Below are 16,375 nucleotides of genomic sequence, written 5' to 3' on the forward strand. Positions count from 1 at the left end.
TGTACCTCTTGCATTTTTAGAACTTAAGCTTAAGACTTAAGGGAGTATTTTAATACTTTAAGAGCCATGAGAATTATTTTAAACAGGTGAGAGGGAGACAAATTGTCATGTGTTGAGAAAGGTCTTTTAAAAATGGTTGGTTTGGTTGGCTGATCTTCTTGGTAAAGAAAACCTTTATGTTAAAAATGGGTATCTGCATCCTCCTCTTAAGATATTGACGCCTGCAGTAAGCCTATTCCAGACTTCAGGAGCTATCAAGAAAGCTGCAGATGACTAAGTGTGATGTCTGGGAGGTGACTTGAGGATGAGGGAGCTGGAGACCTTTGAGTCCCTTGTACCTTGCAGAGTAGACAAAGCTCCAATTACTGTCAGCTCCTTTCAAAACTGCATGTTTTGTTATTTATAAAGATAAGGTAGTTTACTAATACAGCAATAGCATTATTTTGTTATTTTAACTTGCTAATATCTACAATAAAATAGGTAATTTGTTAGCATACTAGTGAGTCTATACTCTTTATGTGGAGCACCAATAAGTAATGTATGTAAGGAGGCACTTGTTCTTTTGTCTTTTTAGCATCCTTAGGCAGGAGATCCTCCTCTGAAACAAGGGGCGCAGGGTGAGGCGAGGTCTGACATGTGTTCCTTTGCACTGGTGCTGACAGCAAAATCGTTAATCTCACTTCCCAGCAGAGCCAGTGGCAAGAACTGGGAACACTCCTGTGGTAACAGCAATCAGAAGTGTGACGGATGTTCTGCAGGTGCAGACAGTATTTCCTCCTGGTCGTGAACATAAGGTTATAGAAATATACTTCTGTCTCCTATATGCACCCCAAAATTGTTTTTCTAGAGAGATGCCATGTCCATTTCTTTCAGGAAGAAATTTTTCAGTCTGAGGGTGGTGAGACACTGACTCAGGTTGCCCCGAGAAGCTGTGGCTGCCTCATCCCTGGAGGTGTTCAAGGCCAGGCTGGATGGGGCTTGGAGCAGCCTGGTCTGGTGGGAGGTGTCCCTGCCCAGGGCAGGGGCTTGGAACTGGATGATCTTTAAGGTCCCTTCCAACCCAAACCATTCTGTGATTCTATGATTTCCAGCTTATGTACATCTGTTTTCACTGGGTTCAGAACTGTAAATACTGCATGAGGACGAGGAGAGTATGTAAAGACAATAATCAAAGTGCACGTTTATTCTGTTTTCCCCTTGTTTAATCTGTTGTAGATACCTGATATTTTTTTAGCTTCCCATACTCAGTCTCCTAGGTTTCCCCCTTCCCTACTTTCCTCCCTTGCTTCTTTTAAATAAGTGGTTTGATTAGGAAACTGCAATCTCTTCGTTGTTCATTTCACTTAAAAGCACTTCAACCTGCAGAAAGAACCGCTGGCAGTTTCTCGTTGAGTTTCCAACAAATTTCCTGTTTGTCTGGATTCTGGGTTATTCGCTCAACAGTTAACGGAGGCAATTATGCCGCTGAAAGCTCCTTGCCGCTGAGATTTGCCAGGCTGGCACACACGGCTGTGTGTCAGCCACAAAGCCTTTCCCCCTTTACTGGCAATGGCATAATTTGTGCAGTTCTTTTTCATCTTTCGTTTCAGATTTCCTGTCTTCTGAATTTAACTTCTTGTCTTTTTTTTCTTTTCTTTTTTTTTTATTTTTTGTCTGGCTCAAATTGCAGCTCAAAAGCAATCTTCAGCACGTCCTTCCTTGCACATTTATGCAGAAAATTATCTGTCTCTCAGGGGAGGGAGGGCAGTGGGAGAGTAGAGAACAATCTGCAGATTCTTCTTTATCAAAACCTTTTGTTGACAGAATTTAAAACCTCACTCTTCTTTATAGACTTTTCATTTAGTGCACCTTAAAATACTGGATAAACTCCGGTAAAGCTGTTTTGTTCATCAAGGATGTTGTGCTAGAGGTGAGAAATGCTTATCACAGTGAAGCTCATATTTTGGGTGGAATTTTTTGCCTTATCCTTGCAGGATTTGCGTGTAGCCAGAACAGGCAATTGCATGCAGCAGTAGACTGACTTGTTTTGCACCCACCTGTAGCTGCTGAGATTGCCCTGCAGATCCCAACAACTGCTTCTCTGAGAGCAGACGTGAGATTCCCCTCTTCAGACCCCCACAGCCGTGGGGAACTTAATTATCGAGGGGAGGATGGACCCCAGCCCCGCACTGAGAACTTGCCGAGCTGGTGGTGGGATGTTTGAGTTTGCAGACAGCAAAATGTAGATAAAATAAAGGGCTCTATTTTAGAGAATTCATGCTGCATGCTGAAAAGGGTGACTCCATGTTTGCAACTTATTAACAGTGGGTTTTTTTTCTCCAAACGAGTTATTAGAGACATTTGTTTTTGACATCTTAGATTCAGGAAGACAATATGTCATTTTATCAGCCTGTTTCTGGAAGTGTATATGGTTCTCCCCCCACCCTCTTGCTAGGGATGTCTTGTAAAGCATTATTGTTGTCACTTAATAATGCCTGCAGTTACTGGTAATTTCCCGTGTTTCAAATTTTGCTGAAGCAAACCAGAGAAACAGAGCCGCTATTGGCATTTAGATGTAGAAAATAAATATACTTCTGGTCCCAAATAAGGACCATCTCTGTAGACAAATTTATAGTGATCTCCCATGTAGTCTTAGTACTCTTTGGCTATCTTAATTCCTAGTTAATGTGCAGAGAGACACGGTACTGAAGAGGTTTAAAAAGTTGAATTTTTAGATTAGATTACTTTTTCCAGATTGGACACAATTTGCAGGGGTGATATTTTTTTTAATAATCCAGCAGGTTTCTCATCTGTTTTTTCTTTTCTTTTGTTGTTTTTTTGTGTGTTTTTTTTTTTTAAGAAAGTCTGTGAGTGCAAGACTGTGTAAATACTTTGAGAATGATCAAAACTATTAATGCATCATTGATTTCCTCCATTGACTTGACTGTTAGGTATTTAATCTCTCTTTTTAAAAAGCGTGTATTTTTCTGTTTCAAAAGCACCCTCCCACTGTCCTTTGCATAGCGGGAAGCATCTCCCACTGGCTTTCTGTCACTTTGCCAGCCTTGAGACTCTGCTTTCAAGGGCGGTTGAACGCTTTGGACTTTTCCTGTCCTTCTGCTGGAGTTCTCCTGGATACTCCCTGTCCTGCGTGCTTTTTTCTGTACCTCCTTTCTCTTTACTTATGCTAGTTGTAGTAGTGTTTTTTTAGCTGCTCACTGGTGATGAGGTTTTTTTCATAAAAACTGTTGTGAAGAATTGCCTTATCTGCATCTGTTTCACAGAGTTCTGTAATAATTCTGATTTTAAGAGTACATTTCACTTTTAGAAAACATGTGAAAATGAGAAATGATCAGCTGTTCTAGGGTCAGCACAGGGACTGTGTTTTTGAACTTCTGAAACCACTTGTGAAGTTGAACGCCTGAGAAACAAAGTGATTTGACTCATTGCTTATATATAGTATCATTACCTACTACATTAGGTTCCGTTTTCTTCTGAGCATTAATGTTTTTGGTCAGGAAGGTTAACAGGGAAAACGCCCAGCAGAAGCCATTTGTGTGCTTATTGCAGGGCAAATGCATGGAAAACATCAGGTCACTGTGCTGGATGTCAACTTTTTTCTTTTTTTCTTTTTTTTTTTTTTTTTTAAGAGTCTGTGGAAGGAGGGGTATTCAAGGGTGGGGAGAGGATGTCCTTCCTCTTTGGTAAAGCTTGTAAAATTGGAGGTGCTAGTGGATCCTTAGTACAAATGTGACCTGAAATCACAACCCCTTTCTATGTCTTGATACAGAACTGTGTGTCATAAATGTATGAGATCCCAAATAGGATCTCAGCTACCCAAAGTTATAACTTTCCTGGTTTTGAGTATATTTGTAATTGAAGGGAAAAAAAAATATCTGTGTGCTGGTTTTAGATGTAATATTAAAAATATGATTGATCGTATATTTTTGCTAGGAACAAGCTTTCCGTAATCCACATGCAAACAAAGGGGGGATGCCCAGTTTTAAGGTGCTGCTTTTGAAGCTTTAGACTAAAGCATTAAACCTTTGAAGATTCGAAAGTTGTAGCTGCCAAGAGAGCCATAAACCCGGGCAGGCTCAGCTCGGGAAACTGCATGACTCCTTGCGTTTCTGGAAGCAGGTGAGGAGCTGTAATAGGCTTTTCACCACAGAAGTAAAAAACATACCATTAAGTTTAGTGCGTAACAGGTGAAAGCTCCTAATAACTGGAGAAGTGGGGCTGAAATGAAAGGGAGCAGAAGCGTTTGAGCACGGTTTTGCTGGTCTGAAACCTGCGTGCTGCTCTTTGTTCTCCTCGTTCCTGTCTCTGTATGTTACGGTGGTGTTTATCCCAGAAAACCTCTTCAGGGGGTGAACTGACCAGACCCCTCTTTTTTTATATGACCTTAAATAGATACGACATTCAAGACAATTTTTCTTCTCCTTACGGGATGTGAGAAGCAGGAGAGCTGCTATCGTGTTTGTGCCTTTCTGAAAACATGAAGGGCTGTGACTCCTCAGAGTGCAGTTGGTGGAAGCAGCAATGTTTTCTTTCCCTCTCTCCCGAGCAGTCTCATCCTGGGGCTTGTTATTTTTATTACGTGGAACCTCCTCCATAGCCAGGCTGAGGAGCCTCTGCTGCCTGAAGTAATCGCTCTTTAAACTAACACAAATTTGAGGCATCGTGCAGAATCTTGCCATGTCTCCTGAGATTCCCTGTGATAATCGCATCATCCTGCCGAGGAACCCCTGTTAATATTCATGCAGTAATTGTTTCAGTACTTGGCAGGGACGAGGGCGTTAATGTGAAGCCTTCTTCGGCTGAAGCATATTAAAGAAATGATTTGTGTTTTGTACTGTAGCAGCGATTTCATTACACTTGAACAATGAAATTCTGGATGTCTTTTGGTAGATGTGCACATAAACACTTGTATTAAGGCAGTTAGCTGGCATATTGGACTATGTGAACCTCCCTTTATCTTGTGTAAAGATCAGTTTCCCAAAAGGGAATTGCATGGTTTTGGTGCTGGTCACAAGGTGAGCTTCCTGACCTCACAAGGGTTACCCAAGAAATTGGGGACAGTCCTGCACTGTCCCTGGATGTGCTCATGTATGTGGGCATATGTATCCAGGCACAGCCCTGTGACGTGGTATATGTCTGTGTGGCTGGGCATGCCTAAGTCGAATTGATGTGGGCTCATGTGTTATAGAATCATAGAATGGTTTGGGTTAGAAGGGACCTTAAAGATCACCCACTTCCAACCCCCTGCCCTGGGCAGGGACACCTCCCACTAAACCAGGCTGCTCAAAGCCCCGTCCGGCCTGAGCTTGAACGTTTCCGTGGAAGGGGCATCCACAACTTCTCTGGGGAACCTGTGCCAGTGTCTCGTCTTCCTGATATCTAATCTAAATCTCCCCTCTTTCAGTTTAAAACTGTTACCCCTTGTCGTGTCGCTCCACTCCCTGATAAAGAGTCCCTCCCCATCTCTCCTGTAGGCCCCTTTCAGGTTTTTGGTTTTGGTTTTTTTTTTTAATCATCATGTTAGAGGTTGATCACGGGGCCAACTCCACAGATTAGTGGGGAAGAGTTTGGTCGAATAACAACTTGCCTGAGCAATTCCCTGTCTGGTGTCTCAGGAGCTGTCAGGAGAGAAGACTAAGAGGTGAGCCAACATCTGGATGAAGCCTTCTGGCAGGGCATGGGCTGGCTGCGGCACACGGGACGGCTGCTGCTGGTCAAGTGAAGGGGCACAAGCATGGAGAGTTGCTCTCTCAGTCAAACTCTTACGTGCTAGCCTGTTGTTTCTGGTGAAACAGAAATGAAACTGTGCCCAGTTCTTCCATAATCAAGTGTCGCTTTTTAAGCTTGGACAGTGGAACAAGAAGCAGCTGTCCTTTGGCAGAAGACTGATGGTTTTGCACACTGCTTGCCCTGTGCTGCCCGGCTTCTCTGTAATTGGACTTCTCTCTCTTATGTGGAGGGTTGTTGTGAAACTTGTCCCATGTACCCTGGGAAGATTCATGTGAAGTCTCTGATTTTAAGAGCAGCTCTATCTCTTTTTTGACTCCAACCCCTTCATCTCACACGCCTTATGGAATAGCAGTGATTTTTTACTTTACTTTTGTGAGAATTTGGTTTATCTTGAAAGACAGGGTGGAAAGAGGAGGGGAAGAGCTGAACTGTGGAATCTGCTGTTGCCGTATTAAGAGAGTAAGAAAAAATGGGGTATCTTTTAGTAGCCAATGTTGCAACGTGGTAATAAAAAGGACCTTTGAGTAGTAGCAGATCTTTCACTGTTTCAGCTTCCATGTAATAAAGCTCTTTTATGAGATAAGTGGTCTTTGATAGAAAGATAAATAACGCATCTGTCTGAAAAGGCATAAGATGGCGGCTTTTTCAGACAGGCACTTCTTATCATCTTGGGGATAAGTATTGCCAAGCTTCCAGCTTCTCTTCACTCAGCCTTTTGTGCTGGCTACTGTGCGACTTGGTTTGAGAAACCACACGGTGGTCAGGCACTATTTCATTAGCGGTATCAATAAAGATACTGGCTGCTGAAGATCCCAGACGAAGAACTACTATACCTTTGGTATACTTCCAGATACCAGGAAAAGTTTCTAGTCCTGGGAAGCCACATGTGTCTCAGTCTTTCCTGACGTAGGTGGCTGGGGAGAAGTCCACCAGACTTGCAGTTTCCAGCAGCTGGGCTGCTGCCAGCAGAAGGGCTGCTATGGCTGTGTCCCGGACGAGGGTGAGGATGGTCATTATTTGGTTGATCCTTGGTAATGGACCGAAGCTGCCCTGTTCATCCTCCCTTTTCTCTTCTTCCAAGGATGCTTTGGTGCAGCAGGCCTCCCTGATCGGAGCAGGCTTGCAGCTTTGAAGGGCTGCTGCTGCAGCCTGTTGTAACAGGAGAGGATGGGCAGTGGTCTCTGTCTGGCTTGCTCCCTCCAGATCAGGTAGGATGCTCTCCAGAGCCACCCGTCTTGTCGCAGTCTGCAGCAGGTCATCTGTGAGGGCAGCAGTAGGCAGAAGCGGCTGCTGACGTCTCTCGTGGGCTTTGCTTGCCCTTGCTCATCCTGCCTGCCAAGCGCATGGGCCTGCTGGAGATCCAGTGGAATGGTCAAAGCCATCATCGTCCTCCTCTGGAGCATTTTGGGTCAGGAGAGCTTGACCTGCCTGCTCTCTTATCCATCAAGAGAGTGTTTGTTGCCAGCAGTGGGGCAAATGTTAGAGCCCTCTGGGTCTGTGCAAAAGGGTTTGGCGGCGTGTCTGATGCACGCTGGTGGTGTGTTACCCAGTTTCCTCAGAGGTGGAGCTGCTGTGAGTTAAATGCCTCAAGATGGTAGAGAAAACCCGTTGAAAGACTAAAGGAGCCTGAAGCTGTGTGGGGTGAGGCAGAGATCTCTCAAAACACAAGCAGGCTGTTTATGAAACACTGTCAGAGAGGATGCAGTTGACTCCTGCCTCATCCCTGCACACACATGTGCTGCTGCCAAGCTGACCTTGTTCCTGAGAGCTGGTGGCTGGCTTGTGGGGCAGGGCTGGTAGCCCCAGCCACGTGGTCTCACCCAGACACAGCTAAGCATCCCCCTGCTTGTTCATGGCACCTACACTGCAAGGTGCAGCAGTTGTATCTCATGGTGCCTCTTCTGGGGCTTGTTTCTGCGTCTGCCTCCCCCTTCTTTGCCTTCTGTCCCTGGAGCGACGTGAACACTTCTCGTCCAGGCACTTGGAAAGCTTGCAGGACGCTTCGTACTGGAAATCCAGGAGACCTCTCCAGAGGAGGAAGCAGCGTCTCCTGTTTGTCTTGAGTTATTCTGTCACAACAATGGCTTCAGAATTTGCCTAATTTAAAAGCTAGTTTTAATCTGATGGGAAGATGTTTGTGTATTTAAAATAGTTATTCCTTGCTGGAGCCACTCCCTTCTTTTGTCCTTCTCTGCTGGACTTTTCGGCTTCGCTTAGCTAATATGCAGCGCTTGTTTACAGCAGAGATACTGGAGCATGAAGAAGGAAGTCGGTACGTTTAATACTGATTTGGTTCCAAGCTTCCTGTGCGTGTGCGTGCACACATGTGTGTGTGTGTGTTTTCAGCCTTCTTCATCCAGACGCTGTGCAGCCTCAGTAGAAAAAGCCAAGGGGTCGGCAGAGACTCAGGGACTAGATGCAGGCGTTTGTTTTTTTTTTTTAACTCTTCCACCTGGTTTGGTCCTGGGCAGGTTTAGACAACACGGGTAAAAATTCCGGTATGGCAAGCCTGATGAGGAAGGTGCTAGTGCAGACAAAGACATTCAGCGGTGAGTATGAGAAACATCTTGCCTGATGGGAAAGATAAGTGATCAGAAAGTGTTGGTTTAGGCGCCTTGGAGGAGAAACACAGTAGCGGGCAGAGAGCTGTTGGGTATTGCTGTTATTTTCATCTTCCATTTCCAGGCTATGTGGAAATCCCGAAAACCTTTGTCCATGGAAAAGATGGTTATCAGGAGAAATGCGCTAGTTATGAGGGCATAGTCACTTTTAAAGTCTGTTCCTTAGCCTGCCCCTGGAATTTCTGCCTTAGCTTGGCTAAATAACAGCAGCAATCCGTAGAAGTAAGATGGCTTTTAATTTGGGAGGTTTTGGGGGGGAGCGGGGAGCTTGCAGGAGGCAGGCATTTCGGGAGCATGTAAACTGTTGCGTCAGTTGTAACTACCAAAAGATGAATTGAGAAGAAAACAATGCTAATAAGCTGTAGGAGAAACAATTTTATTGCTTTACTCTTATTCTTTTGATTTGGTGGCGAGTACCTAACTGGATTTCAGTAAGGTGCGCTTGTGTCGCAGTGGTTACGGGAATCGTCATCAGCAGTGTTGTGGCGTATTTTACATTTTAAAATACTCCAGTAGCAACACCAGCCTGTGCCTGGGGTTTTTCTTTTAAATTTATGGTGCTTATTCGGCTCTTAATTGTGCAAATTAGAATAATTATGGAGTGTGATTATATGCGCAACCAGTGAGTGTTTTTTAAGAGGCAGGCTCAAATTTCAGGAATTTATTTTATTAGTCTTGTGTCTTTCTGGTTGCAAGCGTCCTTTCTTCGTGCTGCTGTTCTGCAAAGCAAACATTGTAAACTGCCACAGCAGGAAACAATCTTTGCAGCGGTGTATCTGAGCGAATCAATCTTTAATAGGGCAGAAGGCTCTTCAAGTAACATGGGCTAATTAGGACTGATTTGTTGAGGTATTGGAGACTGACACAACCCTCTCCAAGCAGAGCGGCTTCTCTCTGCTCCAGGGCTTGATAAGGACAGGAGGGCACAATTTGAGCTGGGTGTGGAAAGTTTTGTGCAAGTGCCAATTTTGTCAATATATAAACTTTAATGAAAGGTTGTTCTTGGAAAATAGGACTTTTGTGTGAGTTACTGGCTGCTGCTAATCTGTCCCAAGGCTGCAACTGAGCCTGTATTTGTGGAGGGGACAGTTCAGCCACAGATTAAGCAGCGTCTGTTGCATAGAAGTTATGGTTTGGATGCACAAAGTATTGCTTTGGCCTTTGGTTGGAAAGAGATCTTGTTGGCAAATGCTGTTCCCTTTAAGCCCAAACTTACTAGTCTCTCTTGGCTCACTCAGGACTTCTCAGAAACCATGAATTTCTGCCTCGAGGAAAAGCAGAGATACCACTTGAAACTGAGTAATCTCCTTGATTATGTTGTGACAGACCGGGCGTGACCAATACAGGAAACTGAGGAGGAGATCTCCCTGATCTCTCTGTAAATAATTTGGGACTTTAGGTAAATTAACTTTAAAAAAAAGTCCTTACAAAAAGAAAGTGAGTGAAAATAAACAAGTAAATAGCTTTCCTTGCTTCAGAGATAAGGAGATTGGAATCATTCTAGTTGAAACTTTGCTTGAACAAAAGACAGTCTGAGAATTAACGGAGGGGGTTTCTTTTGTAGAGAAGTCTAGGAGATATTAAATGACTACAGCAGAGATTTGCCTTGCATAGATTTCTTCAGAGTTGTTTTGGCCCATCAATATTTGAAAGCACAATTCTTTGATGAAGGAAACATAGAAAATATGGAAACATGGAATAAGCACTGGCTTGACAACATTCAGCATGATTTCAAAATCTCTGAACAGGCTTTTTATAGACTTAAATCTCATTTACACTGTGGGGATGGGTGTTAAATGCACTTTTTTTTTCTTTAAATATCTGCAGGATGTTAGGAAGTTAAGGATGCTAGAAGAATGGTATGAAATGCAGCTGGTAGGAGGGTGACCCCAGAGGAGGCATACCCATAGAAAAAGTATTTGGTCAGAGGGGACGGGCACTCATTCTGCCTCACCAAAAGTGTGTGCTTGAAACCAGTTTGGCTTCTTCGTTTGGGGAGGTTGGGTGCTGAGACCTCAGTTCTGTAATGCCAGCCTACTGCCCAAATCTTCATACTAGTGCATGGATAAAAGGAACACTGCAATGAGTGGTTAGATGGTAAAAGAAATGGCACAGGAAGGAAACATTATAAGGAAGCATAAAGAACACTTACGGTACTTATTTTCCTGTGTTTAAAGTATGGGGAGCAGCAAGAATATAGATCTACACCTTATTCTGCGCTATCACATGTAATTTTGGCAGAAGAAAAGTCTGTAGCAAAATAGGCTGATGAGTGTTTTGGCTTTATTATGAGGGTCTGTGTCCGATTACCACTCTTCTTTATTTAACTCTTCTCATGCCATTCAAAAAAAATCTTTTCTTTCATTTTTAGCTCCTAGTGAGAGATTTACTTATAGGATATCTGAAAGTGATCTTGGGCTGGCATGTTCGAAATTTATGTATTCGCTTAGCTACCAACAACTGGAAGCAGCTTTTGGATATTTCAGGATTAATGAACTAAATGAAAAAACATCAGTCTTTCTAAGGGACTTCTCAGTGGTGACTTTTGTATAAAAATAGACGTGGGCAGAGGCTATTTCAGCAGCAGTTAGATTCCACTTACTTTGAAACAGTTGGGGTTTTTAATGACCCCTCTGTATAAATATGTTTAAGGTTGATTATGGTAGAGAACTTGCGAACACTTCATGAGGTGGTGGTGAAACTGAACATCCTATGATTTCGATCTTTATTTAAAACAAAAAGGTTATAAAAAGTCAAGGTCGAAGTAGGCAAATGGCATTTTGCCAGCTTAACAAAGGCTATTGTATTTATCTCTCCTCTCCTGAGATCCCTGTTACTTTTAAAATGCTGTTTAATTTGCCTGTCTGGTGGTCCACAGCTGCAGGAGAAAATTCAAACCGCTTTTTGGATTTGAGATAAGCTGAAATTAGCTTAAGCCATGACCTAGCTGAAGAAGCACTTAAGGCGACTGAAATTGGCAGTTCTGTAACATTGTGTTGTAAAAATATAAAAAGACAAACTATGGAAAACTTAAAGAACAGCAAAGTAGCAAAAACTTGTAAGGAAGGACTTAGCTAAGTAATACCCTTTATTTTATAACAATATGTTGCCTTATCTTTTAGTTAGTGTTTGAAATGACACCCGTTATTTCAGCTGCATCACCACAAGCGATGCTGCCGTGTCATCTGGAGCTTGTGCAGGGTGATGTTGGATGCAAGAACCTGTTAAATGAAAGTTAAAGGTGTCACATCAAAGTTCTAGAATAGCAGAAAAGTAAGAGCCTTGAAGGTTGCATCATCTTAACGTTACTTTCTTTTGGCAGGTAAATAATGGTAGTCTAACAGGAATCTCCGGTACCTCAGAGGATGTTTGTTTTTTTTTTTTTTTTTTTTTTTTAGCATGAGGAATCTCTTATATCAGATCGATGAGGATGATACGCTGGGGACCTTTACAGTAAATGGCCACACATGAAACAGTGCAGATTTTAAAGGTAGTAGCCACTAGGCTGTCATATCAGAACACCGTGGCTAAGGGATCTTCACTATTAATTTAATCACCTGAGTGCAGTGACATTTATGCTGCCAGTTCAAGTGAGCATGCTATAGAACATATTTACTAAGAAAGGCATCTCGCTTAATGAAAATCTTGCAGTACGGGTGTTGCAAATATTTTAAGTCTGGTTTGGATTTAGTAGTGCTGTATTCTTCTGTCATGGAACCATCGGAATCCTGTCTTCAGAAAGGCTTTTAATGTTCTTAAAGGAAAAAAAAAAAGAAAGAAAAAGAAATCTGTTTAAAAATAATGTGGCATTACCTTGTATATTCATTGTTCTTCTAAACCTTCTTGCTAAGCAGAGAATGTTGTGTGTTATTTCCTCTGCAGACAGATAATTGTAGTAGGGATTGGAAACTGAGCAGCATAAAGTACGAAATCTTAAATAGTGCGTATAAGTTCCCGTTTCTGTTTACTGGGAACCTAATATATCTTGTTTTAATGTTTTGAAATAATGAAAACATTTTAACCTCTAAAAAGCAAAGTTCTCATTAGTAATAAATCACTTAATATTGCCTCTGAAGATATCTTATACTAAAAGTAAACTTTTCCCTGTTCTTTATATATCCGTATCTCCTCTTCACTACAAATAACCAAGGGACTGCAACAAGGCTACTTGTGTTGTTCCACGTCACTTTTCTTTGTGAAAGTAAATTTGCAGTCCCTCTCTGACATGATAAAAGGTTTTCTAAATGTTTCGTTATCCGTGGTAACTTGTCTTAATGGCTGAACATAATCAGTTTTTTAAAAATCCCTGTACTTATGCACCTAAATTCGCAGAGGGTAGTTGTAGCATCAGCTGTGACACGGAGCTATTTTGCCTTCCACTAACCAGCTCTCCACTACTACCACTATGTAAATAAACACCAATTATTGCTGATGGTGTAAACACTTAAAGCATTCGTGCTCACCTGTCAGTATTTTCTGCTATTATCATGATTAAATTTGCAGTCCTGAGGGTTGTTAACAGATAACAGTAAGGGAGAGGATTAGTTTTGAAAATGAGATTTCCAGTCTTAGTAGGGCCTGAGAGGAGATAACAGATGATAGTTTAGGTAGAAGAACGAGTGAACTTAAACCTTGAGTTCAGTTAATACTGAAAGTTGCTTTGGGGCTGAAAGTTATAATTAGGCTAGTCAGAAAAAGTCCAAACATTAATTTCCTGCTTGTGTCTGGATTTTAAAGCTTTAAAAGTCCCTGTATGAATCTTTTGACATCACCGGTTACTTTCTGGGACAATCACAGGCAGCAGCTAGTCCTCCTCTGAGCTAAATTCAGCTTTTTCCTGAGTAAGTGCTCAAAAATAACTACCCTTGCTAAATTACAGCTTTCTAGCTGTCAGATTTCAAGAGCTCTGCATCAATTTTCAAATTTGTATGGCCAGGTAATGGCAGCATTAGACCTATCTGTGTCAGCAGAAGCTGCAGTGGAATTTCTTTGCTGCTTCTTTACTCCTTCTGGAATAGCTGAAGTTAAGATCTTGAGATGATAAATACATGTTTCTTCCTTCTCTTCCCTTCTTCTTCCTCCTATGTCATGTTTTCCCCTCCTACTCCTGGCTCTGAATTTCTGAGCTTTAAATATACATCTATTCCTCCTTTTTCTTTAGTGAGAAATTGTGTTGTGTGTCACTAATCTTTTTTGTATTGCTGCATTGTTTTTTTTCATTCTACTTAACTTTCCCAGTAGTGTAGTTTGTGGCAATTGGCTTCAGTTATTTTTCTAGGAATCCTTGCATTTAATTATATTGCATTTACTAGTAGAAAAAGAATGTGAGAGCAGTGATTTCTTCCCCCCACCTCTGGCTTTAGTGGGATTACCCAGAAATTGCCACATTCTGGTTCATTCAGAAATTCACTTAACTGTATAGTACAAAATTCAGAGATCTTAATGGTAACGAAGCTGAAGCTCTCATTTTAATATTCCTTTCATTGCCAACTTTAAAAAGTGTTTAAAAGAGATTTAAATTAGTGTTGGAATAGATATTTTGTGCATTGTTAAATTTATCGAACTGTAATTCATTTGATAGCCTGGAGTTACGATTATAAGAAGGACTTTCAAAAATGGACTGAAAGCAGAGGTGCAGGTGGGGTGCAAGTTACATCCTGTTAACTTCAGCGATATGCAATCTCTTAAAATCCCTATAGACTGGAATGGAATGGATACGGACCATTCAGCTGTGAAAAATACAGTGAATACAATAGGAAAGCTTGTGTGATTTAATCCATCTATTGGTTGTGCTTGATAGTTGTTACATGGGAAAAGCATTGGAAAAAGTAACTGAAAAAAGCCGGTAGGGTAGAAGAATGAAGGACAGGAATAAACCCAACTTTTTTTTCCAGTGAATGTGACAAAAAGATTCTGAATAAGGAATTGATGTGCAATTTTGTCTGTATGAATCTTGTGCTATTTCTGCAAAACTTCTTGTAGACTTGAAATTCCACTGTAGACTGATTTCAGTAACAAAGTCAGTTTAAGAGTTATTTGTCTGTGTCCTCCCATCTTTGCTACAGGTTTCCTCGGATGTGCTGCCTCAAAACTATAAACCCACAATCACCAAAGTGAAAAGTTTTAAGCAGCTCAGAACAACAAAATGCTACCACGAGGTCACCTCGTAAGCAAAGCCTCTGCAGGGTACAACAGTGGTCTAGTGTGAGCAATGTGTTTTGGATTTGTTGGGATTTGCTTGTACTTCTGTGCTTCAGGATACACAAGTAAATATCAAGTTGATTCTCTCTGGACTTGACAGTCTTAATCGTCCTCCTTCTGTCAAGCTGACCATTACAGCTTTGCAAACTCGGTCTCTGCGTACCTGAGTTTTCACTAAGTCATGCTGAATTGGGTGTACATTCTAGGATTTGAACGTGTCTTAGTGGTTTGGCAGGAAATGTGAATTTTTGTTCACTTGACAAAAAAACCCACTTAATTTAGGCACACTGAAAGTTTGCAAAATGGTTGGTATTTGGGGGGGAAGGACGGGAGATCTTATACCCTGTCTTGTGAGTAGACAGTGAATCATCTCTGCTCTGGGAACAGAGCATTCCACTTCTCAGCTGGCTGGGGAACATCTTTCTGTGTATGGAACAAAGCAAGTAAGAAAATACAGAAAAAAGAGCTCATGCCGTCTGTGCACAGGAAATAGAGCCTGTATCTAAACTTTGGTGACCCAGAAAGGAAAGACAAGGAAACTCAAAATAGAGCTTGGTAAAATAACCTTTTATATCTAAGGAGTGTATAAGGGTTATTTTAAATATCAACAATTAAACCTGTCTCCAGGATAAAAGCGATGGTGTATTTACTGTAGGACTGTAAATATCTTAGCATTATCAGCTCTTTTCAAGCACTTTGGTATCAAGAATTTCTTGTTGATCTGGGAGAACCAGAGTCAAAAAGTTGGATGGCAGGATACTCAGCTTCCTATGGTGGTGTCGCTGCGTCTGATAGATGAATATATCACCCTCTGGAATGATACAAGCTCAGACCTGAGACTTCTTGCTAGTTTAAGAATTAACTATTTCGACAAAGAGGTTTTGAATATTTATCTCGGCGGCCCTAGAAAGTAACCTGTCTTGCAGACTTTCTATTCTGGCTCCCATGTTCATCATTGTGAGAAGTTCAGAAGTAGCTTTGACAGGTCAGTTTAAAACACAGGTCAGTTTAAACATGCATAAAAAAAAAATAAAATCCCCAAAACCAAACCACAACTTATTAAACTCTTAAGGTGATTTGTTAAGGATTATCTTGAGGATTGTCTTTTTATATTTAATTGCAGCAAATTATATTCCTTGAGGGGTTTATATTTTAAGAAGATAAGCTCTTATTTATCCCTGTGTTTTTTTTCCTCTGTTCCAGTTTATTCCTGAGTAATACTCAGTTTTCTTCTGTCAGTTTTTAGACAGTCAACAGGATAAAAGGACTTGATAGCTTGACAGCATTTCAGAGAGGAGAAATGTGGTTCAGTTTTGGTTTCAGTTGTCCTCATGTCCCTACATGTATATTTATCCAGGGAGGTGATTTTTGGTCTCTGTTGCTGGAACTCATGCCAACTGTATGATGGCAAAACCACGCACCGTCTCCCCGAGTCTCAAAATTGCGTGTTAGTCCTGTGCCACCAGCACCTTTTAGTGTGAAGCTATTTGTGCCTCGCTCTGCCATTGGGATACAGGAGGGCAGGAGCTTTGCACAGCTGCTCCAAAGCAGGAGCCCAAGGTATGGCTTGGAAATGAGACTTTTTAGTGTGTTCTGTCACCTTTCCTACTTTTCCATGTCTGGTGTGAGCAGCAGCAGAGGTAGATGGGTCCTTGTCCCCCTGGACCCCCAGAAAAGGGGGTTGCAGGTGGGGAGAAAGTTGAGCTTTGGGTGGTTTGTTGTGGTTTTTTTTTCCTTTCTTCCCTTTTAACCATCTCTACCCCCAAATTCTGCCAGCTGGTGATGGTAAGAGGAGAGCCTTGTTGGCTTTTCATAGAATCGCA

At 41.9% G+C, this 16,375-nt stretch overlaps 1 protein-coding gene across 6 annotated transcripts in view; it reads left to right on the plus strand.

Annotated features, from left to right (window-relative positions):
* Positions 1-16,375, plus strand: part of RASAL2 (RAS protein activator like 2) — a 186,776-nt gene that overhangs the window by 31,083 nt on the left and 139,318 nt on the right. For 2 of the 6 annotated variants that reach the window (XM_074599515.1, XM_074599516.1), the window contains exon 1: positions 8,017-8,279. The exons of the other annotated variants lie outside the window; for them this stretch is intronic. In XM_074599515.1, coding sequence (XP_074455616.1) covers positions 8,231-8,279 — 49 coding nt within the window. In that variant the 5' untranslated portion in view covers positions 8,017-8,230. Of the gene's footprint in view, positions 1-8,016; positions 8,280-16,375 lie in introns of those variants that run through there. 6 annotated transcript variants of the gene reach the window in all.

This window comes from Larus michahellis, chromosome 8, assembly GCF_964199755.1.
Source record: "Larus michahellis chromosome 8, bLarMic1.1, whole genome shotgun sequence".
NCBI lineage: Eukaryota > Metazoa > Chordata > Aves > Charadriiformes > Laridae > Larus > Larus michahellis.